This window comes from Pyxicephalus adspersus, chromosome 12 (genome assembly GCF_032062135.1).
Source record: "Pyxicephalus adspersus chromosome 12, UCB_Pads_2.0, whole genome shotgun sequence".
Lineage (NCBI taxonomy): Eukaryota > Metazoa > Chordata > Amphibia > Anura > Pyxicephalidae > Pyxicephalus > Pyxicephalus adspersus.
The window spans coordinates 33,388,736-33,416,401 of NC_092869.1; the positions used below are offsets into that span (position 1 = coordinate 33,388,736).

Below are 27,666 nucleotides of genomic sequence, written 5' to 3' on the forward strand. Positions count from 1 at the left end.
GCAGCCCTAGCGTAACTGTAGTATGTGTTCTTGGATAGAGAATCTCTATCCAAGAACACAAACTACAGTTCTGCTTGGGCTGCAAGAGCAATCAGGGGAGCGGAGCTGTCAGCTCTTGCAGCTCTAGCGGAACTGTATGTGACTCCGCGGCCCGTGACACTGACAGGATGATTCCCACAGCTGCAGTCAATTTGAGCACAGCCGTGGGTATCCTCCTGTTAGTGTAGGATCCCCGAGCACTAGAGGTTAAATGAGGAAAAGTTTCCCCATTCATTCACCTCTAGTGCTCTGTGATTGGTGAGCTGAAAGAATGGGGGGACTTGTCCTCATTTAACCTCTAGTGCCCGGGGATAACCTGTAAAAAATAAAAGTTAGTTACACAAATCACACGCATTCAATAAATTACTTTAACAATAAAGCCTCTTTTTTTTTTTACACATATTTTTACACACGAATTCGCGAAGTCGAATCCCGTGTTTTTTGGGTCAGGTCTATCCGAATTCGAACAGCCATATTTGGGTCGAATATAAGGACAACCTGAATTTGAACACCAACACTACCTATAAGGCTTGATGCACACAATTGTCGCAAATGTTGCAAATGTTTTTAGTATGCTATAGCAGAGGTCATCAACCTTTTTGGACCCACGGACCACTAAATTTTCCTCCGGACTGAGCTTTCGTGGAGAGCTGGGTGTCACTTAAAGGGGAAGAAACTTCCCCCATAGTGACGTCATGATGCCAGAAACCGCCTACTCTCCCTGACACAACCCTCCCACTCTTCCATCGCAGGCTCAGACCCTGAGCCTGTGATTCATACGAGCGACATGGTCTGTGGCCCAGAGCCGCTGACCAGCAAAATGTTCTCCGGGACCACCGCTTGGCGGCTGCTGTGCTACAGCATTAACAGGCCCTTTCACTGGAAACGCTAAAACATTTTTTAGGAGGGATTTCATACTGTTGAATATATAGGGTCTGATTTATTAAAGCTCACCAAGACTGGAGAAGATTAACTATCATGGGAGAACCTGGGTGATCCAGCAAACCTGGAATTGCTTTCTTAAAAATAATTTGGTTTGTTGGATCACAAATGATGGTCTATCTTTCCTAATCTTTGAGAGCTTGCTCAAAGTGTCTATTTTCATTTCATATAGCCCAAAGTTGTCATTATGTGACAGGCAAAGCACCATCAAGTTCCTTCATCTTTTCAGGCTGTGAGAGTAGAGTGGTGTGCCCATATATCACACAACACAGTGCTGTTCCATAAAACTGGGCATTACTGGGCATGTTGCAAGAACTAAACTACACACAAACACTAGTATTATCCACATCCTGGTGTAACTTGTGTTCTTGATAGCTTGACCAGGCAGGAACAGGATAGGTAATTCAAAATGTCACCCTGACCAGATGTTGAAGGCCAGGATCTGAATCCATTTTAAAAGACTCTCACAATGAGGTGATGAAAGGGGATTATAAAACATTAGACACAAGACAACTATCAATAAAAAAGTATAGTAAAAACAATGAGACGACATTTCAGCATTGACTAGAGTGGCAACTAGCATGAAGGTAATATGTATTAACATGTGCATTTGGTTTGAATGAGCCTTGAAGCAAAAGTGACTAGGGGTCAGAAAGAGATAATTTAAAGTTATGGGTTATCTAAGCCTGATTTTATAAAGGTATATGAGAGAAAATAAAAGACAGTGATATAGGATTTGACGTGGATGAAAGCCAAGACCCTTTAGTATGCATAGCCTGTGGGAAGCACCTTTATTTTGTTTTGGGTCATAGGATTGAGAATACATTTGATTTGTTTTGTATTAGCAGAGCTGTGAAGGAGATAAAAGCCAGTTACTCGTCTCTGTTTACTTATAATAGAAGAAACTTGGCGCACCTGCACACAGTTCTCCCTAGTAATTCCTCTTTTCAAAGTGGAGTTAGACAGTCACCTTATAGCCTGCAGTTATAGAAAACAAGTCCTCTCTGTTTGAAGCGCATCAAACTGCACAGATGTGAGCTTTACATCTGAATATCATTCATATCTCACAGATCAGACACAATCACAGCTGTCTTTGTATTAAATGATATGCATTTTGTGTTTTAAAAACATTTTTTATTGGGAATGAGGATTTTTCAGAAGATGTTAATAAATTTATTCTCACCTGACAATCATTTGTTTGTTAGAAGTTTTTAATAATTAGAACTTCATTTTTAAGTGAAGTATTAAAGATTCATATTACATGGACTTTTTTTCTGGATGAATGCTGTCAAGATTTATTAGAAACCTATCAATACAATAGAAAGACATTATCTAGAAGTAAAAAGTAACTAGGTTTATTCTTATTACAATGTGCACATAAAAACAATGTTCCTCCACATAAATACTGAATAAATAGGTTTGTAGAATCAGCATTCACATTTAGGATTATGCAGAGCTGACCGTGTCTCCAGAATACATTTAAAGTAGACCTAAACCAAGAACACAAAAAAACACCTGGAAGTAGTACTATTTGACAAAAGAGACCTGCAATGTTCTGTTAAATAACTAACTCTCTGGCTCCTAATGGCTTTTTCTTTAAGCACTAAAGCGCATACAGGGCCAGTCGCCAGGGATATTGTGACTCTTTTGCATATCCAGGAGTTACATAATCCAATCAGTGAGGGGGATCACTATCTCCACGGAAGTCTGCCGTGGACCCAGTGGTGAAGATAGCGGCATCTATCCCTGCAGCGATGACAGGACCTGGACCTGCAACTGCACAAGGTATGTATGTAGCATAATCAGCAAGTGCATACATGCTGATAATGGCAGAAGCTCACCACTCGTAAACATAACAACTTTTCCCTTAAAGCAAAACTAAATTTGTGAATAACTCCTCAACAGATTCTGATGGTACTCAAATCATAAAGAGGTTATTATTAGTGTCTCGGCTTCCAACGCATTTCACTTTTGTTTTTTCAGGGGAGCAAGATAACGAAACAAATCTATGAGTGAAAAAAAAAGGAAAGCACAGGTATCCAAACTTCCTAAAGTGATTCCGGGGTAGCAAAATTCTGAATCGCAATATATATCCATGTGCATGGACCAGTCTACACAACTAGAGAAGTGGATTCTTTGGTTGCAGTGACCAGTCAATGCACATGGTAAGCCTCTCCACCTTGCTTTGGTTATTTTGGTTTCTCATGTTTGGATTACAGTTCTGGGAATCAATCTATCACACCGGGTGGATATATGAGCACAAATTTGTTGACTATCATGATTCTGAATTTTGTTACTTCGCAAGACATATTAGGAAGTTTGGATAGCTGTGCTTTGCTTTCCCTTGTTTTCTTGCTCATAGACATATTTCCTGATCTCGCTATCCTGAAAAAGCAAAAGGGAAATGTATCGGGGGCTGAGAGACCAATAATAACACATTCATGATTTGATGATCATCAGAATCTGTTGGGGAGTTGTAAACACAACAACCTTGGAGACAATGCCATCTCTGTATGGTCCTAAAAATGAATGCTGATTCTACAACCATACTTCTCCAGTGTTTATGTGGAGGGACTTAAGTTGCCAATGGTTTGTATGTTTGTTTATATATTCTACATAAACTAAAGGATTGGAATAAAAGGATTTTAAAGTCCTACTAAAATAGTTTAGAACAGTCAGTCATTTAAAGGGTTACATTTACAGAATGCTACGGTAATGACTGCACTGTTGTTTTTAACGCAAACAATTTTAATATCCTGAAAAATGTATGAAATATGATAATGTGAGAGAACGTCTCTGGCTTAGGCTTTGATACCTGATGGGAAAAGAGTCTGGTAAGAGCAAGATGATGTTATGTCAGTGATTTTTACCAGCATAATGGTGAACATCTGCTGTCGTAGCTACCGCTGGAAATGAGTGAGAAAAGAAATTCATTCATCATGTGCAGTGATATGCTTCTTGTACATTGATGTTCTACTCCAACTTCAAGTTCAACTCCAAGTTAATTTGTTCATTGTTTTTGGATCCAATAAAGAATGATTAGAAGTTCTGACAGGTTTTCAGTGCTCTCTGTGGGGAGTTTTCCCTAGCGATATGGAGTCAGAAGAGCAGTGATGGAAAATACAGTGGAGGCCAACTCACAAAAAAAAACTTTTATTGAAGTAGAGAACATTTAGAACCTTAGGATTTTTTGCTGTTTGTATGGGAACCTTTGCAGGGCACTTGCCTTCCATGGCCTTCCATTACAGAATAGGGCAGTGTGCAGACGATATGCAAGAGGATCAACCAGCATGAGAAGTGGGGGAGGGGGGCAATTAGGTGGGCACACTGTCTGTAGGATAGAGTATATGCGCCAGCATTAGTATGCCCTGCCATGGGTTGAAAAATCCTTACTTCTTTCTTTTAACTATAATTTAATAATTAGGAGCGCAGAGCAAATATGTTTAATATTTGTTTTATTTTATATAGAGGAACTTGCACTTTAAATTATGCTCACTGTCTCATCTCCAGCCAACAAGCTGCAAGTAACTACAAATTAATTAGTCGGAAGTAGTTACTGTAATAGCTGTCCAGACCAAAGAGTTCATGATGCACTGATAATGATGGTGTTTTAGATGAAGCCAGGAACATTACATCTAGCTCTGTGTGCCTTGGAAAAGATTGTTCCCTTTATAAAATACAGAGGAACTTACATCTGTACTTTTCCTTGTCACTGTCTATAAATACTGGACAGGCCAGTAACCCCTATGATACCGTACTTCGTATGGGCACCCTTCCAGATTATTCAGTTCATATGTTTCCTTTTACGGGAACTGGTAATGTCACAACAAGCATTTCACACAATTATTTGCATACAGCCTTGGGGCAAGATTATGAGGAAGGCCCATTTTTGTTCCACTATAACTGCCCTTCTATATATAAAGACAGTTTTACAAAAAAGACTTGGTTCCATCATTTACAAGACATCCCTACACGGGAGCCAAGGGCCTGCTGGATGTCCAGGTAACCCAGCTACAACTTCTATACTCCCACAGTGGAGAAATTAACACAATTATTTAGAACTTTATACCTTTTGTTACTTAACAAGAAGGGATAGACTTGTAAGTAGTCACGGACCATGGGACTATGCCATAGGTCTTATGGGACCAGGTCAGTATAGTCATTGCAAATAGACACTTCTCTGCCTTTTGCAAACTCTTTCAATGTCAATAAAAGGGATGAGTTTAAAAGCTGCTATCTTGCCTAGGGCCCCATTTCCCCTAATCCATCCCTATATAAATTTGGTGATAAGGAACAAAAGTGTCTTGCACAAAGCTCTGAACTTAACACCCTTGGATTAATTGCTAAGTCAGGGGCAAGCCAGGTCTTTATTCAACATCAGTGCCTAATCTTACAAATGTTCATTTGGCTGAATGGGCACAAGTTATCACAGACATACTCCAAATCTGGTGGAAACCTTTCTTGGTAGAGTTAAGGCAGTTCTAAAAACAAAAGGGGTTCCAACTTCATATTTATTTTCTTGGATTTGGAAAGGGATGCTCCAATAGGTTTGGTGGTCAGGTGTCTACAGACTCCATAGAGAAGCAGTCATGTGGAAGCACTTAGTGGTGTCAATGTAAACTATATATTAACATATATTTAAATGTAAAAAATTGTATGTGCCTTTAAAGGGGAACTAAAATTTGCGGCCGGGCAGAGCCTTTATTGCAGAAAGGGATAGGTCATGCCACATCTGCAATAAACATGCTTACTTGGCTTATTGCTTGCTTCAGATGTCAAAATTGCTGTGTATGTGATACCCAGCACACCTGTGGTTGCTGAGACTAAATGTACTAGCCCATTCCTGCTAGTTACATTATCTTGGCCAATCAAGATTGCTGTAGAACGCAACAAAGAGAAGCAGGAACGAGATTGGCGGTGTCTGCGACAGAACAAGTGCAAGTAGATATAACAGGGTTAGGTTTGGTGTTAAGTGTTTTGTATTTGTAATATAGAGTAGGAACTGGACAGCTTTTTTAATTGTTTAGCCAGCTTCTAATATTTTATCGTTGCCCACATAATATAAGCATTCAGCAAAGGCCAACTGAGCGTTACTTTTTACGACCCGCCCAACAATATATGATTACCCTGGAGTTCTTACTTTTCTAGAACTCCACAGTGTTTGTATATAAAATGCGTTCAATTTAAAAATAAAAAAACACAGAATCTCATTAATGTTTATCTTCTTTTTTGTACAGGTGACAACGCAGAAGACGGAGAGCTGGACCTTAATGGGATTGATGACAGTGAAATAGACAGGGTGAGACTTGTAATTTTCTTCTCTCATGTCATCCAGTATAAATGTGTTTAATCAAAGTTGTTTTTCTCTATCCAGTGTCCCTTGTTGTGCAGTTTTCAGTGTTCTGAAATAAATGAACTTATTAGCTCCAGTACTGCTGAGAATGCTTCTACTGATCTATGTAACTGATGTTACAATGTATATGAGCAGTAAACAGCTTGATGTCCTAAAAATACCACAGGAATATCTGTTTATAGATGTGTTATTAATTCACATAAATGTTTCCAATGATTTAAGATAACTGTAGGGGAAGAAAGCCTTTTGTGTGGTATCAGACTGACCATTAAAGCTAGATTTGATATTTTAGTCTTGGGTCGGACTTCCATAACAAGAATGCTTTACCTGAGATCCCAGTTCATTAACTGTATCTGCTACAATCATTATAAGGGGGTCTTGCACTCTGTATGTATGTCTGATTTATGTGATATTCTGGATGATGTTACTAGGAACTGCAGGGATTATAATGTTACTGAAGTTCCTGAGATATCAGAAGGCTATAATGTTGCATTTTGAGGGTGTAAAGAGGATGTCTGGGCATTCACAGCTGGCATGAAGGTATAGACTTAATTTGAACTATGAAATCCTTGACACATGGAGGGACACTAGGGGGGGGGGGGGGGGGGGTTTGAAGGTGCTTTAAGTGTACCTGTGGGAAAAAACATGTGATACATCTCTGCAGCACATGAACAGAGAGACCAGCCAGTTCAATAAATCTATTTTCTTAAGATATGTGCTTTTAATGTATTTTATGCATGCTATTTACCCCATTGCTCCAATAGCTACAAAAAAGTTATATAGGGAAGGGAGAGAGGAGAAGCTCAGCCAACACATACCGTGTTTCCCCGATGATAAGGCATCCCCATCAATCAGAAGGGGACAATGAATGGCACAGAGTGATCAGAAGGGGACAATCAATAGCACATGAGTGATCATGAGTGATTTTCAACAATAAATGTGTACTGTAGTCTTCTTTGTGGAAAAATAAGACATCCCCCTGAAAATAAGACCTAGGGCATATTTTGGCATTTCAAAAAATATAAGACCGTGCCTTATCATAGGGGAACAGGGTACATAGACACTCTTAGGAAAGGACTGTGACTTGTGAGGAATCAAATTTTCATGTTCAAAGGTACATAGCAAATCAGTTAAAAAAACTGCAAGTATTTTAAATACTTAAATATTTACTTTTCTATTTTAATACCTTCTATTTTTTTTAGATACAAATAAAAAAGAACTTGCTATACCAAATTTTCAGGGGGCTGCTATCTTTTTGTAGGCAGTTGACAACTTTGCCCTTGTTTAACTATAATCCCAAGCAGTGTGGTCAGCCCTATTTAGGTTCTCCTTGCTGAAGTCCTTTGTTCCAATGAGCCTAATTAAAATCAGAATTTTTGTTGTATTAGCTTTACTTTATCTCTTTCTTCTTTTTTGCCATAAAAGAGACAACAGTAAAGCAATGTCTTTACATCACTGATTTTTCGGATGATTGTCAAATGAATGTCATGTCACAAAAATGTGCTTACAGAAGAGCAGTTGGTTTATTTTATTTTTGTTTTACATCTTGGTGCTTGAAATCATTTGTTATTGTGTAGATCTACCTATGATGGAGTTTACAGTAATGTTCACTGGTTTTCGGTTTATTTGGGGAATAGGTTCACATAGAAATGAGGAATGTATGTGCAGTGTGGATCTTGCTACATAACACTGGTTTGTTAAGCTGGTTATTTTGAACCACCCATGTTCTCCTACAATTTCTCTTGTCACCACCTAGTACTGTTCTGATGGCTTAGTCACACCATGCTGCTGTTTATTTAACATCTATAAGACCTTACGTCTTCAATGGTTCAAGTCATCAACGCTGAGAAAGGATGGCAGGTTCATAGCATACAGCAGTGACGATGTTATTCTTACTAACATCAGGTCCTAACCCCAGCGGTTTGAAGTTTCCCCCAATATATTGTGGTCAAATGTTCCCCACCCTTCATTAGTTTGTGATTTGCAATCTGATATGGAATGAAGTGGTGAACAGCCCCAGCAAGCTTATAGAAAAAAAACAGGAAAACCACTGATTGACTGGGTTCATGGCCATCTTTAAATGTGAGCAGACCTTAGAAACTGTCTGTAGACTTTTGTGCAGTGAAACAAATAGTTGTACAATTGAAATGATTTTTATATATATGTGTGGTAATCTGAGCGATAATTTAGCTAAGCAAACCAATGTTAACTGTATCTGGTTGGCCGGTGAGGAATCTTAAGTTTAATTCTGTGTCTGGCTTACCAGAGTTGAGCCATTTTTGTCGGCACTTCTCTGAGATAACTCCAGTTGGTGCAGTCCAGTAGATGTGCATACACAATGATTTCTCAAGCGTTAAGGGTTTCATGAAAATACATGGGTCTACCACCCTACCTTTCACTAATACATCTACTCAGTGATCATCCTTCAGCTTGTGCTTATAAACTTCCTTAGGAAAATTCTACCGTGGGCTTCCACAGTGATTATGGTGACAGTACTGCGCATATATTATTTATTTATTGCATTGCAGCGATTTTATTGCCTACGCTTCTATAGCTGGTCACAAGCAACATGCTTTCACTTTGCATTTCAGATGAAAGCCTAAACCCTTCAGAGCTTTCTGACCTTCTAAGCTACACCAAGCTGATTTCACATTTACATTGACTTATAAGTAAGACTTAATTGTAATCAAAAGCCTGTTTCCAGAAACCGTTACAGTTGTTGGTGGCTCTCCTATGGGGGGTAAACATTAACCAGTTGCTTTTCTTTCCTTTCTCACAATTATCCTGTTCACAAGCAACTGGATGATAATTGTTTGGCTGAACCTTACAGCTTTATTCTTTCTGGGGAAAAAATGCTACTATACTTCAGTTGGCATGTAACCCTGCGATTATTATTGGTGTCCAAATTCAGGAGGGTTTACACTTTCTTTTTTTCTTCTACACAGTATATTCTCAATGAGAAGGAAAGTGAGATCAAGACACACTTGTGGATGAAGGAGAATGCAGAGTACCTGCGGGAACAACAGGGTGAGTGAAGTGATATGGGTGCACAGTCACTCTTGCAGATTTGTCTCGTGGAATGACAACATCCAACATACATCACTTATGTACTGGTGTCATTTTTCTGTCTTTTCAGAGAAAGAAGAGAGAATCGCTAAAGAAAAAGAGCTTGGCATTTATAAGGAGCAGAAGGTACTGCTTCCTACTGTATAATCATTTGTTACCTCTTTATGACAAGATGTTCTAGTTTGTGTACTGGTTATGAGTTCATGATATTTTATATCAAAACACTTTAAAGGTTATTCTGCCCAAATATAATAGTTTGTTTTTGTGGTGAATGATGGAAAGGTAAATTACCACTTGCATATGTCATATGAAGTAAGGTATCAAGCAAGGTAAAGCAATTGGCAAGGATCAAATATGATGCTCTGTTATATAGAGGGAATTTACTTTAATAGCTGCAGCTCTCTTCTGTGTACAGTTTAGTACTCGCACACCCACCTTCTGAGTTTTCAATAATGATTTGTGGCCATGCATAGGAAAAAAAATACAGCTGCTGGCATTTATCTTCCTTGATCAGCTTTGCTTCCCTATCTTCTGGATTGAACACCTAAAAAGCCACGGCATATTGAGGTATTTATACTCTGTCCCCTTCCCTGTAAGTGTGTTTACAGTGTTTGACTGACAGCACTGTGCAATCCGCAAATGACAACTTTCCCTTTCCCAGTCTGGATCATGCTGTTAGTGGTGTAGTGGTGTACTGATATATATATATATATATATATATATATATATATATATATATATATATATATATATATATATATATATATATATATAGGCAGCTATATTATAAAAATCCTAATGGATGTATATTTGTATTAAAAGTTAAGAGTTTATCTTTAAATAGCAAGGATTGAAATCAACTGTGCTTAACTTATAATAATGCCACAGCAGTTTTGAGCAGACTGGTACACAGCTTGGTAAGATGGAAAACAGAAAAGTGTAGACCAATATAACTTCATTCTGTCAGGACAGATGTCGGTCTTAGTTAGGGCTATTGTGAAGCCCCAGCTTTGGCTATATGCATTATTTGTCCATGTTTTTCCAGCCAAATCACTTGCATAGTCTTACAAATTACATGGAAGAAAACCCTTTTTCTTAAATGGACCTTGCATGTAGTTTCATTTTTCATGTTAAGCACATATATGTGAATTGCAAAGGTATGCACACCTGCTAGATTTTAATGATGATGTACGTTTGTGATCGATTTGGGCAAAACACTAGTGCAAGTACAGGTTTCCCCCACTGACATTGAGGGCATTGTTAATGGTTTGCTGTATTGGACCACTAGTGGTTGATAATATTGATAATTCCTGCAGCAGGGAACCTCCCCCCATCCATAGAATGGAGCAATGTGCTGATTAGCTGACAATCATGTCTGTATGGCATTCATTCCTAAACTTTCACCGGAAATTGAATACCATCATTTCATGTAACAGTAGTCAAAGTGTATACAAAGTACAGTATACAACTTCCAGGTATAATTGTTACGTGTGCTTTTTACTCCAGAAGAGGACGAAGCTATTTGTGTTCAGACACGATCTAGGGTTAGTATCTACTTCCTCGACTGAGGTGCTGTTTCAAAGATGTCATGATCCTGGTGCCCCCTGCAATCAATTGGCTTTTTTTTTTTTTTACAAATGTCTGACCCAGACACCTAGCACAACTCTGCTTAAAAAAGAAAAATGTTGGTCTGCAACTACTCCAATTCTGTATGTTATAGCTTTCAAAAGTATGAATAGGCTAGGGTGCACTATGATCATAAAGCAACCCGGCTGTAGACTTTTTTTTTGTTTTGTTGCTTTCTAAGCTTTAGAAAGTTTCATTGAGACACCTAAACAGATTTGAAGTCTTTATTTTAGGATATGCATCTAAATTTGTGGGGTGGTTGGGTTTTTTACTTGTTGCAAAGCTAGCAGTCACAAACTCTGTGTCTAAAAAAAATAATAATATTTTGTTGTATCTTATTTTGCAACTTCAAAGCTTTGTGCCTTCTGGGACCCCCCCCCCCCCCCCTTTCTTGCAGAGTGCTCAGTTCCTGCTTTGGGCTTTGATGAGCAGGATCTGGAATTTCTGACCTAAAGAACAATAAAACTTCAAAGGCAAAGGAGGTCAGGATATACAGAAAAGAGAAAACGGAAGCTGGAAGAGTAGTGTAGGGTTGCTGAACTTAAGGAACAAGGAGGCTGTCTTATTTTTGTAATAACTGTAGGAGCATCCCAAACCAACTCCAAGTTCTTACAATCGCCCATAATAATTCTTGTACAAATATCCAGGGATTTAAAAAAAAGCCATGTTATACAATAAGCAATTCAAAATGTTGGATTAGGTTTAACATAAACAGGTTAGACAGACAGCTCCCCGAAACTCCCAACTTGCCTGGTAAACAGAAATGGCACTGCATATTTACCCTATCCTTAGATCTTCCCAATAAAAAGAAGTAAGGAGCAACCCTTTCACACAAAAATTATTTAGCAATTTGTAATTGTTCCCTAAATTCAGCGGGGGGAAATTCTGTCCCCTGTCCTGCCAGACAAGACAGTGCTTTGTGGCAGGGCACATTTTACAAATATTTTGCTCAATATTTGCAGCCAATGAATCTAGGTTAAGTGTTATTTAGCTCAGTAAAAGTCCACCATTTTGTGATTGTCAGCATTTTGCAGCTTTCCTGCATTCTGGAAGAGGTCAAATCCAGCCATGGACGATCCTTGTGTATGACATTACTAAATCTGTATACATGCAGTATACAGATCCTACCTGTCAATAGCAGATCTCTATTCTCTGCTAAATATGTCTCTCTCTCTTATTTAATGTCATTTTGAATTTTTTCTGAAATACTGCTAAATAGTGCTATCCACTTTGTACCTTCTGTGATTTAGGGTCTTTTATGTAGCTGTAATTACCCAGTTTGACATGTGTTTTAATCTATGTGATCTCTTGGGTGTTAATGTGACATTTTGGGCTGCACTGGATGTGTTCGTGATAGTTAAAAAATTTGACTTTTCTCTCAGAAGCCAATTGCAAGATACAGTGTCAGCGAAGAATCAGAATCAGATCGATACAACATTTCTTCTTTGTCTGATCTGCAAATGAAAGATTCTTCAAGCCATGCAGACATTTTCTCACTACTCATCTAGTCAATTGACTTTTCCCGAACTGTGACCCATACTCCTTCTTTAGTGTACAATAGGAATAAACTGGTACCTGGTATTACGTGACCCTGCACCCTCAATAACACACAACATTACATTAATGCTATCATTATTGAACATATAATAGGAATTGTTCTGCTCTGATGTCTGTGTACATTAGAACATTGTAAACACAACATTCTTCAATGTAAACCAGACTAGCTGCATGTCTCCATTTTACATAAAACTTTATTGGTAATCCAGAATTGTGAGTGGGATGTTACTCTGCTGTACACTTTGCCTTCCCTATTTTTTGTTAGCTGTACAGTGCAGAGATCCCCTAACATAAAATGGTGGTTGTATATTGTCTCTCTTTGAATACGTGTGTGTGTGTGTGTGTGTGTGTGTGTATGTCACGCTTAATGGTCAGTAAAGGTAATACTACAAAAGAAAGTTATTTTCACCAAAGGTGGTAACCCAAGAGCTTTTAGAAGGGAAAGTTTCCTGTGTGCCCAGCCTGATGTTTTATAATGAGAAGGTGAGTTTTAGGAATAGAGAAAAGACAGGCTTTTTTAGGCACGGAGTGTTTTTCATAAAACAATAAACTTTATTTCAATCGAAAATATTCTAAAACTAGACAGAGATGACCTATCCTAGTGCCCAGTGCTAACATAGGAAAACTAAGCTAGGTAACAGGTAAGAGTACGGTGCAAGTCGTTTTGGTCCTGTTCAGACAGCAATAGTTTTGTTTCCCACCTGACGCGTTTCCCCTGATAAGGCATCTTCAGGGGTTTGTTGGGGAGACTTGGTAGTATTGCTGAAATCTTTCCTGTGGAGGCCAGTTTTTCTCATACTACTTGTGAAGTGATTCAGTTATAAAAGCCTTAGTGCTTAGAAAAAGCAACAACTATGCATTTGTCCTTCTTTGGCATGTTGGTGTCTTCTCTCATTTTGACCTAGTGACCTCACTCTCTTCTGGAGCCATCAGCAGCAGCCCTGTTCAGGAATTCTGACAGGATTCCTGAACAGAGCTGATATGGCCCTTGGGCCACAGGTCAGGCATTGGGGAGCTGCCTATATACCTATCTTACATTTGCATAACCCTGCAGCCAGTCAGGAAAACCCAACCTAAATATGAACAGATGGGCATCCCAGCAACACATAACAATGTCACTTTTTTAAAAGAGGAAGTCTGTATAATTATAAAAACTTGGGAAGATAAGCTTTAGAAGTTGTGAAGATAAGCTGTAGTACAATATGCATTTCTTCCTTCCTGTATTTCCACGTTTGGACTCTGACAGCTTACAATTAGCAGAGTACATCCTCAGTAGTGTAGTCAGACTCAGAACTACCGTACTGTATGCACAGCTCAGGATGGGGATATAAACATTTATGTATAGTAGGAATTCACTACAGTGGATTGCTGACATCCTACCTTGACCAGTAATATTTGTAATTCAAATTTTAAAGTATACATAAATCCAATCAGTCTCATATATGCTTTTACATGTTAAAGTCATGTTAGACACCTGGAAGGATTGTGGCTGGTGTATACGGTATGTGTCACCTAGGTGTCTCACAGAAACATGGGAGAGGCTGACCAATGTGGAGAAAACGGATTTTGTCTCAATAAAATCTGTTCTGGGTCCTGGAAGCTTTGGGTGGGAATACACTTCCATTCCTAGGTCCACATCTTTCCTGGTAGCCAGATCTTATTATAGGTCTCGGCTATACACAGACTTTTTATATATGTAAACTGACTGATGGCCAGCGCTCTTTGTTTAGGGGAATCTTCTACTGCATGAAAAGGCTGACTGCTAACAGATCAATAGAAGATACATGTGCTGGGGAACCCACTATAGGGCATCTTGTTACATATTGAGTGACTCGGACAGGAAGATGTTTTTTCGAATACAATGATTTTAGCTGCTCATCCTAAACTATTACCTGTTGATTCTGCCATGATTATCCATTCTGGTATAGGGTGACAACATTCTGTCCCTGCCTCCCAGTTGTGCTCCTACATTGTCACAAAGGCCTCCAGTTGGGAGTAGGTGCGTGCAGTCAGCAAATGGCTGCAGGGGATTAGCAAATGCTAAAAAGTGAGCTAAAAACAAAAGCAAGAATTTTTTTTGTTTCAATTTTTTGTGATTCATAGCTGTTCAGAAAACAAAATGCCATCCAGTTAGGGTTTAGAACTACATTCATTTCCATGTGTGACTCACTGACCTTGAACAAGTATGTACCCATTAAAGTATGAACTTTTGTACACCACTCTTGTGCCAGGCCTTTGACTTCACTACGTATTAAAGCCAGAAGTAAGATGACAACCCGTCTGCTCTGCGCTTTAAATATATTTAACAATAGCATTTTTTAGAGTAACATTTTCCTTTAGATATTGCCTTTTAGCTGTGAATGAGGTGGGTTATAAAGCACTTTGTATATTTGAATTTGAGAAACATTACATGTGCTATGATCAGATATTTTGCAAAACCTTAGTTCAGATCCAAAAGGGAAGCAGAGGATGAAAGTGTTACAGAACAGATGGCGAAGCTGTTTGCCTGGCACAGAGGATAGTAGGGATGATCTAACAGGTAGAGACTGTGTAATGAATTACCTCCATGAGCTGGTCAAGGTGATTTGTATCTTCTGCATGTCTTATGTCAAGATTTGTGCCCCAGCGGTCATTGAAAAATTGCCGTCCGGCTATTTCTCTCAGGGGATTATGTTGGCAAGAGGCTGATGGAACATGCTGGGAAACTTGTGCAATATACTTTATCACGTGTATGTTTTGTTCTTAATGAGTGTTTGAGAACATTAATAAAACAATTCGGAGGAAATTGGACAATGTTGCTCATGGCATCAAATTAAAATAAAGCTATTTATGACACATGGGTGTTATTCCCTTTACCATCTGATATGGGGTCATGCTGTGTGTGGCTTGCCTTAGACACCATCAGCAGACCAAAATGAAATACAAATTGAACCAATGCTTTCATCTAAATAATATATGACCCTTCCGTTCTTGCATGGAATTGGTGCTTTACTGTCTCCCCCATTTTTTCATTAGTGCCGATATTGAAAGATTCTTTTTTTGACCTTGAAATCTCCTATTCATTAATCACAATTTATCAAGTGCTGCTGTACGATAAACCCTGTTTAATTCCTTTATACATAAGCCAGAGCTTGAACAAGTTAATTACTGTTAACAGCTGCTCACGTTGCATGACCAGTTTGGCTAGCCAATGTAAAGTGCGTTGGTTCATAATGAACGACATAGCTTGATTAGATTGGCCTTGATCTGGCTAATCTGGGCAAAATGGATAGGGTGGGTGAGGAGCTATGATTAGTATTTTCTGAATGATCATACTCTTGGGAAATGACTTCATGCACATCGCCTATTCAGTGCATTAGATCGCTCAGGGATATGGAGATGCATGGTCTTGCTCTAGAGAATGCCAGACCTCCCCTTTACCTATCTTATACTCTGTGTGGATGTTAGGTAGATCTAAACCCAGTCACCTAATGCTTAAATCTAAAAAGACACAAACAATGCAGTTCTGTAATCATTTATACATCATTAAATTGGTTTTAAATGCAAGCAGTGGAAGTATCTAACATTGATCTGATATTACCTGTTGTAGTCCCTGCACAGCGAGCTGAAATGTGCAATGAAACATAAGCACAATGATTTATTCTATTCATGTTCTCACAAAAAGCATGCAGGTTGGAAGAGAACACAAAGTGATAAAGAAATAAGCCCATCATGAGTGGTCCTGCTCCTTTTCTTCCTGGCCGATCACAAGCAAGGTTGGGTTGAGAACACATTGGCTAAAATTGAGTAGGCTGAATGATGCTGACCATCATGCTGAGAACATCTTATGTATAAAGTACTGCATTGGAAGTCTCTGGTTTAGGGATGTATTTTTTGGGAAACGCTTTTAAAGGGCCAAAAATTTTATCCTTTTTATGGCTTGTAGTCTTCTTAAAATTTTGTAGAACCATTAGCATTTTTATTAAGTTTCGAAAAAAATTTTTAAGCTATTTAGGTATAAAGGGGCTGCTGTAAAGGTCCTTGTTCAGGCATTTCCTGGAATAGGTGGCTCCTCTCTGATTTCCCACTTCCTCATTTGTTGCCTTGGTAGAGAAAAAAATTCTCTGAAACACAATGCACAAGCATTGCACGCAGTTTTCATAATTAGAATCTGATAATGACCCATGTAGACAGATATGTCAGATACAAGGAGTTTTCATTATTTTTTTTCATTTATATTTATGATGAAAGTTGATGATGAGTTAATGTATTTTTGAAAATTTTTTTTAGAAAGATATATACTTCATCACATGAATTTATATTATACTGTACAGCCTAAGAAACCGTCCAAACGCAGAGCTCCTATCCAAGCCAGCACAGCCGGGGAGGCTATTGAGAAAATGCTTGAGCAGAAGAAAATCTCAAGCAAAATCAACTACGATGTTCTGAGGGACCTCAACAGTAAGGGGGGCAGCACTCCAAAACACGACAAAAGCGAGCAAGACTTGAACATCACCGAAAGAAAACTCTCCCACCGGAAGTCAGCAGCCAACAGAAACCTCAGCACAACCCTAAACCACACAAACAAAAGGTATCGTACCCTTCTGACTGTATTGTGATGTGCAGGAATTGGTGTAGTCAACTCGATTTTCAGCAAGCAGTAGTTTTAAAGTTGGGGAATTTTTAGAACCATTCTTAGATTTTTATTGTTTTTTATGTTGCCATTGGGTTGTTTTCACATGTATCCGAAGGACATAGGGAATTTAAGGGTGACTTTTTACCATCAGTATTGGAGGTACACATACACCTTCACTTCTCTTATTTCCATTTACCAATAATATGTACTTTTATTTTAATGTTCAAGAAGGATTGACATATAGGGAAGATCAAATGACCGGAGTGGTTTAACTTAAATCAAGGGCATATGAGTTTATTAACCTTTATAGCTTTGTTGACAAGTCATATTAGGAACAAATTCACTAACTGATACTTAATGCCCACTTCTTATTTTTCAGCTGTACTTTGTTCTAAATATATTGGTTGTTGCAATGTGCCAGATTTAGTTATTGCAAATGTAGTGTTTGTCTAAGAGATTGGAGCTACTCTTTCACTGTGCAGATGGGTTAGTTGTGGGTCTTGAAAGGGAGAATGGTAATTTGTGAGGGTGTTTTGGTATAATAGAAAGTGTGATCAGTTACCATGTCTATAGGTATTGCAGTTCATGTGCTAGGTTTATGCCATGGGACCAGCCCAGCCATAATAGTATGTTGGTCACTGTAACACAGTTCTTTGTGTTTAAGAGTTAACAAGTTGTCAGATCTTTAAAATGAACCTGACATGAACTAAAAAGTTTCCAAGGTATAATCAGTGCAGAAGTGCTAAGTGTTAAGTCTTTAAAGAGAACTTAAACCTTATGATACCCACCTAACCCTGTTCTGTCGCTGAATACAACCATTTTCTTTCTCCTTCTCTTCCTTCTTGCAAACTTCAGCCATCTTGATTGGTGGAGCCAGGATAACATAACTCCTGTGTAACTTTAGTTCCACTTTAAGTCCTTCCCTATGTCCCCGTGAAACCTTCTTGGATTCTAGGTCCCAGGTTATACATGGGACCGTCCAAGTCTATATTAAGCCCATTCTTGTTTCTAAGCTCCATCTCCTGTCATTTTGGTGTCAAATGCCAAATCCTCCCGAAGGCTCCTAAAGATCTGGCACATGGCAGTTGAAGAACAGGAATGCCAGGGCACGGTTTAAGCTGAAGTTAAGGGCCCATTCACAGCTCTGGTATAGTATATAAAACAAAATGGAAAAATAATTTCCAAACAGGAACAAGACAATTTAACCTTTATTCTTGTATATGGACATCTGAAGTCTTAGTCCTGATAAAGGCGGATATGGTCTGGCACATAGAAAGCTAGCTTTTTTTGCTTTTTGCCTACATGTATGTCTTGTCAGTAATAACAGAATAAAAACATAAAGGTCTGTTTCTTTTTTTTCTTCTTTAACATGAGCTGGCATCCGCGTGCACACATGTGGCTTGTATCACGTGGATCTACCTTATTCCCTCGCAGTGTCTGTGTCATCTTTCTATCTTCTGATCTGCTTGCCTTCCACTTCATTGACATGACACTTAACATGCTGCAGTGTTATTGTGCTGAACTGCATGAAAGAGAGATCCTTCCTACTGGAAATGACAGACTGAGATGTCCAGTGATGTAGAAATCTTTGCACTGTAAATGCCATGGTGAGGATGGAGCTGTTCAAAGGGAGTTAATGTGATTTATCAGGAAATTGTATTACATGGGGCAAGGATACAGCACTTTAAAGAAACACCGGATCAAACCTGTTCATGGAACGTAGCTGGTGATTGTACTCATTTACCACAGCTCATCATCTATAGGAACAAACCTTGTTTGGCTATAGTAGGCCTGTTTGTGCAAACTGCTACATGCACAAATGTATACGTAGAGTCCTGTCCTAGTGGGCACTGGTGACCAAAAGTATGAACCTAGGGCATATCCCTTTGCCCAATGGAGACCCATTGTGTGCATTGTATGTAGGTTAAATTATTTGCATTGTGAAGGTTTTTGTTAAATACTGGGAATAAAACGGGATTGCCATAGCTTCAAGGAAGGAGCTGCTGCATAGATTAATCTGGGTTTGCTTGCCATTAAGCGACGTTAATATCCTTGAATTTTTAGTAAACCAGGGTTGGCAATGGCAATGACTCCACCACATAGAAGGTTAGATAAGAGAGGGTTTTAAAATTGGTAGCTGGTTATTGTCTGATAATTGTTAAGGTGCGTACACACTTCCAATTTTTATCGTTCCAATCGAACGACGAACGATCGATTGGGCAAAAAATCGTTCGTAAAAAAGTAACCAACGACGCCGACGAACGAGGAAAGTCGCTGGAAACGAACGACCGGACCGGCGGATCGGATTGGACGACGATCGTTGAACATCGTTCGTGTGTACGGTCGTTCGTTGATCGTCCATGTTCAGAGCATGCGTGATGAACGAACGTCCGTTCACTTTCCTGTCGTGCACATAGTTCCTCTATCGCTTAAACGATCGTATCTATTGTGTGTACAATATCTACGAACGATCGTGTCGTTACCTCTATGTGCAGTATCGGTGCTATACGATCGTTCATATATATCGTGCAGGAACGTTCGTCGTTCGTTTTCCGACGATAATAATTGGAAGTGTGTACGTAGCTTTAGTGCCCAGAGAGAAGTTTAAACACTGGTAAGTTCTTGTAGGATGCTTTAGGGAATTTATAGAATTCACCCGCTGTTTGGTGAATACCTCTTGATTTGATGAAGAAGGCTTGAAGGGTTTCTACAAATTGTCATAGTGTGGGAGGGGTAGACTAAATACAGTTTTGTAAAATGTTTCAGTATTTAAAGATAACCTTCAAGTTCATTTGCAGGTCTTATGTTCTTTCACTCACTATGGGCAGTCCCACAAATTGTAATACAGATCAGCATGTTCTTTTCTGCATTTAAGACCCCTACAAGTCCAATAAACCAGATTGGATGAATTTTTTAATGAGGAAATATATGCTTTATGGAGGAGCCAGGATAGCTGTGCTAAATTGGCGTTCGCCACTATTATTTGTATGGTTATGTATAGTTGAGGAAAGTGTGATAACTAATTTGACATGATGATAGTTCTTTGGATTGATCTATGTAATTTCCCAGGAAGAGGTAATACTTTGAAACGGCTTTTTGTAAAACATTTGTTGTGTAATAGTACGGTGTTGAGAATGCTTTCCCGGCCATTGGCTGGTCATTTTAAAAATTATTGTAAGATTTATGATTTAGCTAGAAAGAATGTGTAGATGTCTCAAAAGATGGAAATTTTTGTTCGGGAAAAAGATAACATTTTTAGGGTTTCTAAGTTTGCCAACTTTCAGTTCAGTTCCCCAACACTCTTTTATGTTTGTGTATAATGTAAATGATCTTGTAGAAAACAATTATGCATGTTTACTTCACATCAGTAAACTGCCTACAACACCTTTAATTGTAACATCCTTTTCCTGTATTGCAGTTCCTTATCAAGCTAAAAGTTTGCATTCACTAACTATGAAGTATCAGACGGAGATAACTTTTGTATGTGCTTTTTTTTGGTAAGAAAAGGACATGATCTTTTCCTAATGTTTGTAGGCCAGTAGAAAAGGTCACTTTTATGTCTGGTTTAAAGATTCTGGTAAATTTTCCATTTCATAGACTAAATGTGTATGCAGGAGACTTTAAAAAGTTCAGGGACACAATATTCATGTAATCAAGCAAACGGGCAGATTTAAAGAAGTTCATTTACATAGTTAAAGAAGGTAATAAAGTGATCCAAATGCCCAACAAGTATTACAGTTCCTAAGGTTAACATATCACAATTTTATTCAGTGGATAACTGGGGTTGTCAACTCCCCTGAGATGACAAAGGATGAGAGGAAGGTTGAACACTTGCTACTTCAGATACCGGGCATGTTCAGGAGTAACATTGATAAAAGAAACAACAAAACATGTAAAAGAAAACTAGTATTGAAATTTGTAAAAGTTTCAACTTTGAGGATAAAAAGAAGCATCCAAACCACTTGGGATCTGGAGAGCTGCAGCTTGATCATACCTTTATTCTTCTTAACAGAAAAGAGTTGATTGATACCAGGATCGGGGTTTTGTCAGAAAGACCCTGCAAGTTTTACCAGCCTGAAAATCTATTTTATCTCTCAATTATACCGTTATAGAAAAGTAATTAAGAAAATGTATTAACCATACTGGTGTTTGCACAACTTTCCCCTTCTTTAATATTATTAAAAATCTTTTTAGCTGTCCTTCAATGTCCTGTCTTGTATTTGCAATGCAGTAAAGATGCAGGGGGTGGCATTTAATAGCATCTTCTGTTTCCCTGTCCCTTCAGAGGAGTGTTATAGAGGTTACATGGCAACGTTATTACCAATAAATGTATTGCATTTTTATTCTGCATATTTTTCTAGAAATGGTATGTGAGGTAAACCCTGACAGCCTCCTCAGAGGGGTTAATATATTCCGGGCATCGCTAATTTCATCATCTGCCTTAGGAACAGAGTCCCACTAGAGAGTCGGCCTACTTGATATTTTCTTTTATCTGGCTGTCAGACTTGTCTTGTCCGTTTCAGATCTATCACTGTGCCAAGGGAAATGAAAATCCCCCTCGTGTATAGCAAACTGCCTCAGATTCTGCTTTGTTTTCCTTAGGCAGTGGGGGTCAAAGAAAGTTAATTTGATTTATCATAAAACTGCATTGCGTGCTGCAGAACACTGGGAAGTTGGCGGTGCAGTCAGAAGGCGGCTTTCCCGCTACCAGATGGATTAAAGTTATTTCTGACACACACACACCTTGACATCCTTTAAAAAAAATAATCTTTCTTTTTTCTTTTCTGTGCCACTGTCAGCTTTTAAAAAAATGAATTGAACATTTTTCAGTAAAGATGAGATTAGTGTCACGCTGCTTCCATTTCTTTACAAATGATTCATGTATAATCTTTGGTCGATTCTAATAGGCTTGTTCAACATCTCTTCTTGATTTGTAAAAGTCATTTGTAAATTTTCTTATTTTCTACACTGCGTTTTCATAAACAGAAAGTAAACGCAACCTAAAGGAAACCTTTGTAAAAGTAATTTAGATGCGTGGTAAATGCTTTCTAAATTAATTTTAATGCAGAATTTTTCCTCCCAAAATGAGCTGTAGGCGGGTGCCAGCCCCTGTATTGTGACTCAATTTTTTTGAGACTCAACTATGTGGAAATCAGCCAGGTGGTTACTGAAAAGTGCTGGGTAATGCACCCAGCTAAAAGGGGCTGGGGAGAACACTGCTAAAAAAATGATCCTTTTCACCATTGGTAACTTTTTTTTAAAGCAGAAAGTTCGCTCTTTGAGCTGCTTGAGCCTAATTTCTGGAACTTTAGGGAATTCAGTCATTGGAACTGAAGCTGCATGGAGCAAACACAGAGATAAGCATAAGTGTCTTTGATATTATGGTACATATCATCATTGATTTTATTTACAGATGGGGAACTGAATTGCATATTTTTTTTGAACTTTAGGGAGAAACGGAGTGGTCATGGTGTGTTAGATATGTCTGAGGCTTTTTGTATCTCTTATGCATTTTGTGTTCTCAGCTCCGCTCACAGAAGATTTTATGGATGCTACCCCTTACTTTAAAATTCTTCATTTATTTCAGACTACAAAGAATAGGTGCAGTATAAGGCAGATATTGAAGGAAAGTTTTTACAGAGATCAGAGACTGTCCTGATTACAGCCTCAATCATAAAGTTAGGTCTTTATATTTTACCCGGTATTACTGGCTTATGCAGCTATTTTATTAATGACCTTCAAAACAAAAAATTACCTGTTGAGAACAAAATGCAACAAATTCTTCTTTTTGGAATAGTAAATACCCAAAAAACTGTTCAGCTTTGAATATCTTAATTTTTTTATAGTGAATCATTAAATGAATAAGCGTTCTATGGTTTAATAACACCCAATATTACAGTATCCTTCTGCTCAGGCCTTTATCATGTATACCCAGCTGTAAATACACGCTGGACAAATGAAGTAATTGCAGTCTCATGAGACTTTGTTGTCTATAATAATTGGCCTGATAATCAGCAGAATTATAAATCCGCCATGACGTCAGGGAGCTTCTGTGTTTATCTTGAAGTTGTTGTCCTTGCTTCCAATAGATGATGTCACTTAGTTGTCCCAGGAGAGCATCACCACATATCTCCCTTGTGAATACAGACCATCTTCCTCCCCATTGTGAGAAACACATTCATTAGCGCATCCTGAACAAAGAGTGTTTAACTCATCCACTGCCAGGGTCCTTTTTTTTCCCCAAAAAAACACTTCCTTACTTGAGGCCCAAATACATGAGCACATTCTCCAATTGCTATCGCTGACTCATGAGTAGTTACAGGTAATGTAAAATAAAATAGCAAAAAATGGTTGCTGTATTTCAGGGATTTGCCATATTTGGGAGTAATCTTGCAGTTTTAAAATTGTATATATTCTGTGGTTGTAACTCCCAGAGGCTCCGCAGTCATTCCTTAGTAGGATCTGTAGGACAATCTATCGTCTACAATGCCCTCCTGATCTAAAACTTCTGCTGGTTATCACCACAACTGTTCCTTACAACCTTTGGAATGTTACACCAGTATGAGGTGTTTCTCAACCAGGGTACCAGTAGTGGTTGCTGGGGGTTTCTTGAGCAGTGAGCAAGTTGTACATCTGTGGTCAGTTTAAATGACACCATTCTGTTCATTCTTCCCACTGTCCCTGCATTAATGTACTATGAGCTGTGGTAATGTAATAATTATAGTGGGGATTTCCTAAGACCTGAAAATTATTTCAAGGGTTCTCCCAAGATTGAGAAAGACTGATTTACAAAAGGCCACCAAAGCAAACCATGAAAGAAACATTTAAAGCTTAAAAGTTACTCAATACCAACCAATGAAGACAACTAATACGGTTACTCTGTGACCCTGGATTCACTTTACTATGGGCTCCTCTTCCTCAACTTTAGCACTAACCTCAACTTATTGATCTAAACCCACCTACCTGCCATCCCCTCATTCAGAACTAACACCTTTAATGGCCACTGAGACCATCTTGTTTGACATGGTGGTAAATAAGAAGAAAAAGAATCATGCCAAAACTTTGTACTGACCACAACCAGGTTCTTTTGTACATTCCCGTTATTTTAAAATGGATGTCCATGAACACCGAGGGTTAAGAGGAAACCTATTTATCTTCTAGAATCTTGAGTAGCTAAGGAAAGCAGACGCGCCATATCTACAGTTTCAATTACTGTATTTAGTAAACAAGAATTCCAGGCTAACCAATTGATTTCTGCTTGCAGCTGAGGTATGAGCCAGATTTAATTATATGTCTTAACCGAGAAATGAAATTTGCTATTTTGTCATCAGTGCTTCAATAACATCGAAGAAAAGGCTGCTACTTAAAGGATTGGTTGGCAGCATGCAATCACATGAATGCAATTAGAATTTGTAAATCCAAAGAACAGGTTGATCTAGGAGGAAAGTAAATTACACTCTCTCCCTCTGTATATGTGTGTATATATATATATATATATATATATATATATGTCATTTGTATACTTTTTTGTTGGCCTATGAAATAAAACAGGGCTTTTTTTTTTAGCATGTTACCTAATGATATCTCTACTGTAAATATCTTACATGTTGAAAAAAACGAATAAGTCTCATGCGTTCTGTAAAACAAATGACATGCCATCTGTTTATACAAAGGAAATGAATATATGTTCCTTTAGGGAAAACCCCTTTTATGCATGTCTTCTGCTTCTTCAATAAGCCATTATCTCATTTTTAGCGCACCTCCTGACCGTCAAGGAACTGCTCGCTCAGCTCAGTGAGCCTTTGTAGTAACGTCTAATGAATATAATAGCTTTTTTGGGCTTGATGTGGTACCTGCAAATTAAGCTAGCACTCTCCTTCAGGATTTATCGATGATGTCTTTCTCCTTTCCAGCCCATTGACTATCCTGCACTTTTCCTTCTTCCAACAAAGAGATCACATTGAGGTCTGATTGCAGCTTTTATGGTATACCTTACATTAACTAGAAGAAAAATCGTCTTAAATTACCCAGGAAGCATAGTCTCTTACAGAGTTTGGAGGGGGGGGAGGGGGTGCAGGATTCGTAGCGTTACATCTAAGCTGGCTAATGACATCTGAGAGGACAGGATGTATTATCAGAGCAATAATCTTGTCTAGTTAATCCCGTGAACACCTCGTCTTCAGAAGAATGGAAAAGTACTGTGCGCCGGGAAAAGGTTACTGGATGCTTTACAATGGGGGATGAAAATACTTTATAAGAAAAATGCAAGGTTCAGAGTTCTCTGACATCAATAATGGCAGAAAATCAAATTTGTTTATATACCTTTTTTTTGTAGTAGTGGGAGGGAGGCCCTAATGAACTGGTTGTAATGCTTTAGAGCAACTCCCGGCCTGTGCAAATGAAGGCCATTACGCTTGGCTTTCTGGTGGGCATGTCAGTCCTTGGTGCTTTAGGGTCACTCTAAATCTTCAGCCTTCAAAGAGAACAAGGTTCATTCTCGCCACCCTCTGACTATTCTCAGTCATTTGGGGGAAAGTTCTAGCTAGGGTCAATGAAGTACTTCCAGTGCTAGCTAGGGTTAAGGAAGTAGAACAAATGTCCAATAACCACAAATGATTGCCCTTTTGTGACCCAAGGCATAAAGTTATGAAGTTAGAAAAAACTTTATGGTGCCTTCAGAAAAAGTAGGCATGTCACAAAAAGGAATTGACATTGCCATTCTGAAAATGGTTGTTGCTGGGCTGTCCTTCAGACCCTGTACCTTCAAAACTTTTTAGTAGTCTGAAACAAATACAGAAAATAACTGTGTTTTCTGATCTGCTTTTGCATAGGTGAATAGAAGGATTAAAACCTGTTCATCAGCATTAAAGCTGAGTATTTGCATTGGTGTAAAGTCAACAGTGGATGCCCCCCAATATTTCATTCAAATGGTCTACATTAAAGTAGATCTGAACCTTAACAAGATGTCATTTAGGTTTATAAACCACTGTGTATCACAAACACTTGTAAATTATTCCTTTATATGTTCTATCTAAATCTTATATGCATGTCAGTGATAGTAGTATAGGGAGCAGCCATTTTGTTTTCCATTCAGTTCTTTATTAAACTCAGAAAGGCTGACCGTGCATATCACAGAAGTCATCTTATAATAAGATGACATTCCGGATACACTCCATCACCCTTCCTGAATTGTAAATGTCAGCCATACACAGTGAACCTTACAACTGCTCCCAAGGAGTGTTCATGTGATGGTTTTTTGATGTTTTAGAGGTGAAAAGAGTTACTATAATAATATTTTTATTGCCGTTTAGAAAATTGGACACGTGCTTTCAGCGCAAGATAAAAACATTTTCCATAATGCAGGAGGTTTAAAGCTTCTTTAAATTCTGTAATGAGAAATTTCTGCGCTCTTTTTCATTTGTACCTAATGTTGCTCACAGCTGAGCTTTTAGATTTGTTGCCCTTAAGGGCAGAGCTCACAGATAACTCAGCCGTTGATAGACAACAATTAAAGGTAAACCGATGCTGGTGTGTCTGAAGTTACGGTCTGCTTTCTTCTTTTACAACATCAAGAAGTTATGCCCTGGAGGTAAATGTAAGAGTAGTAGATCCAGGAAGATGTGGGAAGATTAAAGTTATCATCGCTAAAAAAATTTTTTTTAGAAAATATTAATAAATTGCTGTTAAAAGATTCTGTTTAGATTGGACGGTGTAGGGATTTTCAGTTTATCTATGATGGAGTTAGTAGGTTGGAGGAATTCCCCTAAACTAATCTGTATTTACTTGAACTTTATATGGCGGTGCATATCGTAACATTTTCCTAAATGACTGCTGTCACCTGTGTATTCCAAATACAGTGTCTTTCATTGCAACAGATTGCAAATGATTTTGGTTGCTAGGTTAGTTTCAAATGATCATTTAAAATTAAAGACAGAGCACAAGAGTATGGTCACTGTAAATTTATTGGTATTTTAATTGTTGTAGAACAGTATAGGGCCGCACGGTGGTTAAGCATCTTACCCCCACTTTCCCCAAATTGACCTTAGACACTGTGGTAATGACATATGACAATGGTAGGATTAGATTGTGAACCCCTTTGAAGGACAGCTAGTGACATGAATATGGACTTTGTGAAGCTATATTACTATACTAATACTATATTAGTATTAGTTATTATTAGTTATAGTATATATAACAAACAAAAAAAGTTATTATAATAGAGTAGCCTCACCTTTCTGGGGTTGTTTGTAGTAATGTTATTCACCCTATATTTTCACCCTGTTATAGTAAAACTATATAAAGTAAAGACCTTTGTATCTCCTGCCTTATGAAGATGATATCAGTCTGCTTGTGGAGGGTAAAACTATCAAATAAAGAAAAACATTTATTTCATATAATAAAACTAAATGCTAACGTTTGTCACATGACAGGTTTTACGCTCTGGCAGGAGATGAGACCACCTCCATGT

At 38.3% G+C, this 27,666-nt stretch overlaps 1 protein-coding gene across 2 annotated transcripts in view; it reads left to right on the forward strand.

The window, feature by feature from the left end:
* The window catches only part of BRF1 (BRF1 general transcription factor IIIB subunit), a 211,291-nt gene that overhangs the window by 149,485 nt on the left and 34,140 nt on the right, over positions 1-27,666 (forward strand). For both annotated transcript variants that reach the window (XM_072428607.1, XM_072428608.1), the window contains 4 exons: positions 6,219-6,280; positions 9,280-9,361; positions 9,471-9,526; positions 16,897-17,153. In XM_072428607.1, the coding sequence (XP_072284708.1) occupies positions 6,219-6,280; positions 9,280-9,361; positions 9,471-9,526; positions 16,897-17,153 (457 nt within the window). The remainder of the gene's footprint in view (positions 1-6,218; positions 6,281-9,279; positions 9,362-9,470; positions 9,527-16,896; positions 17,154-27,666) is intronic.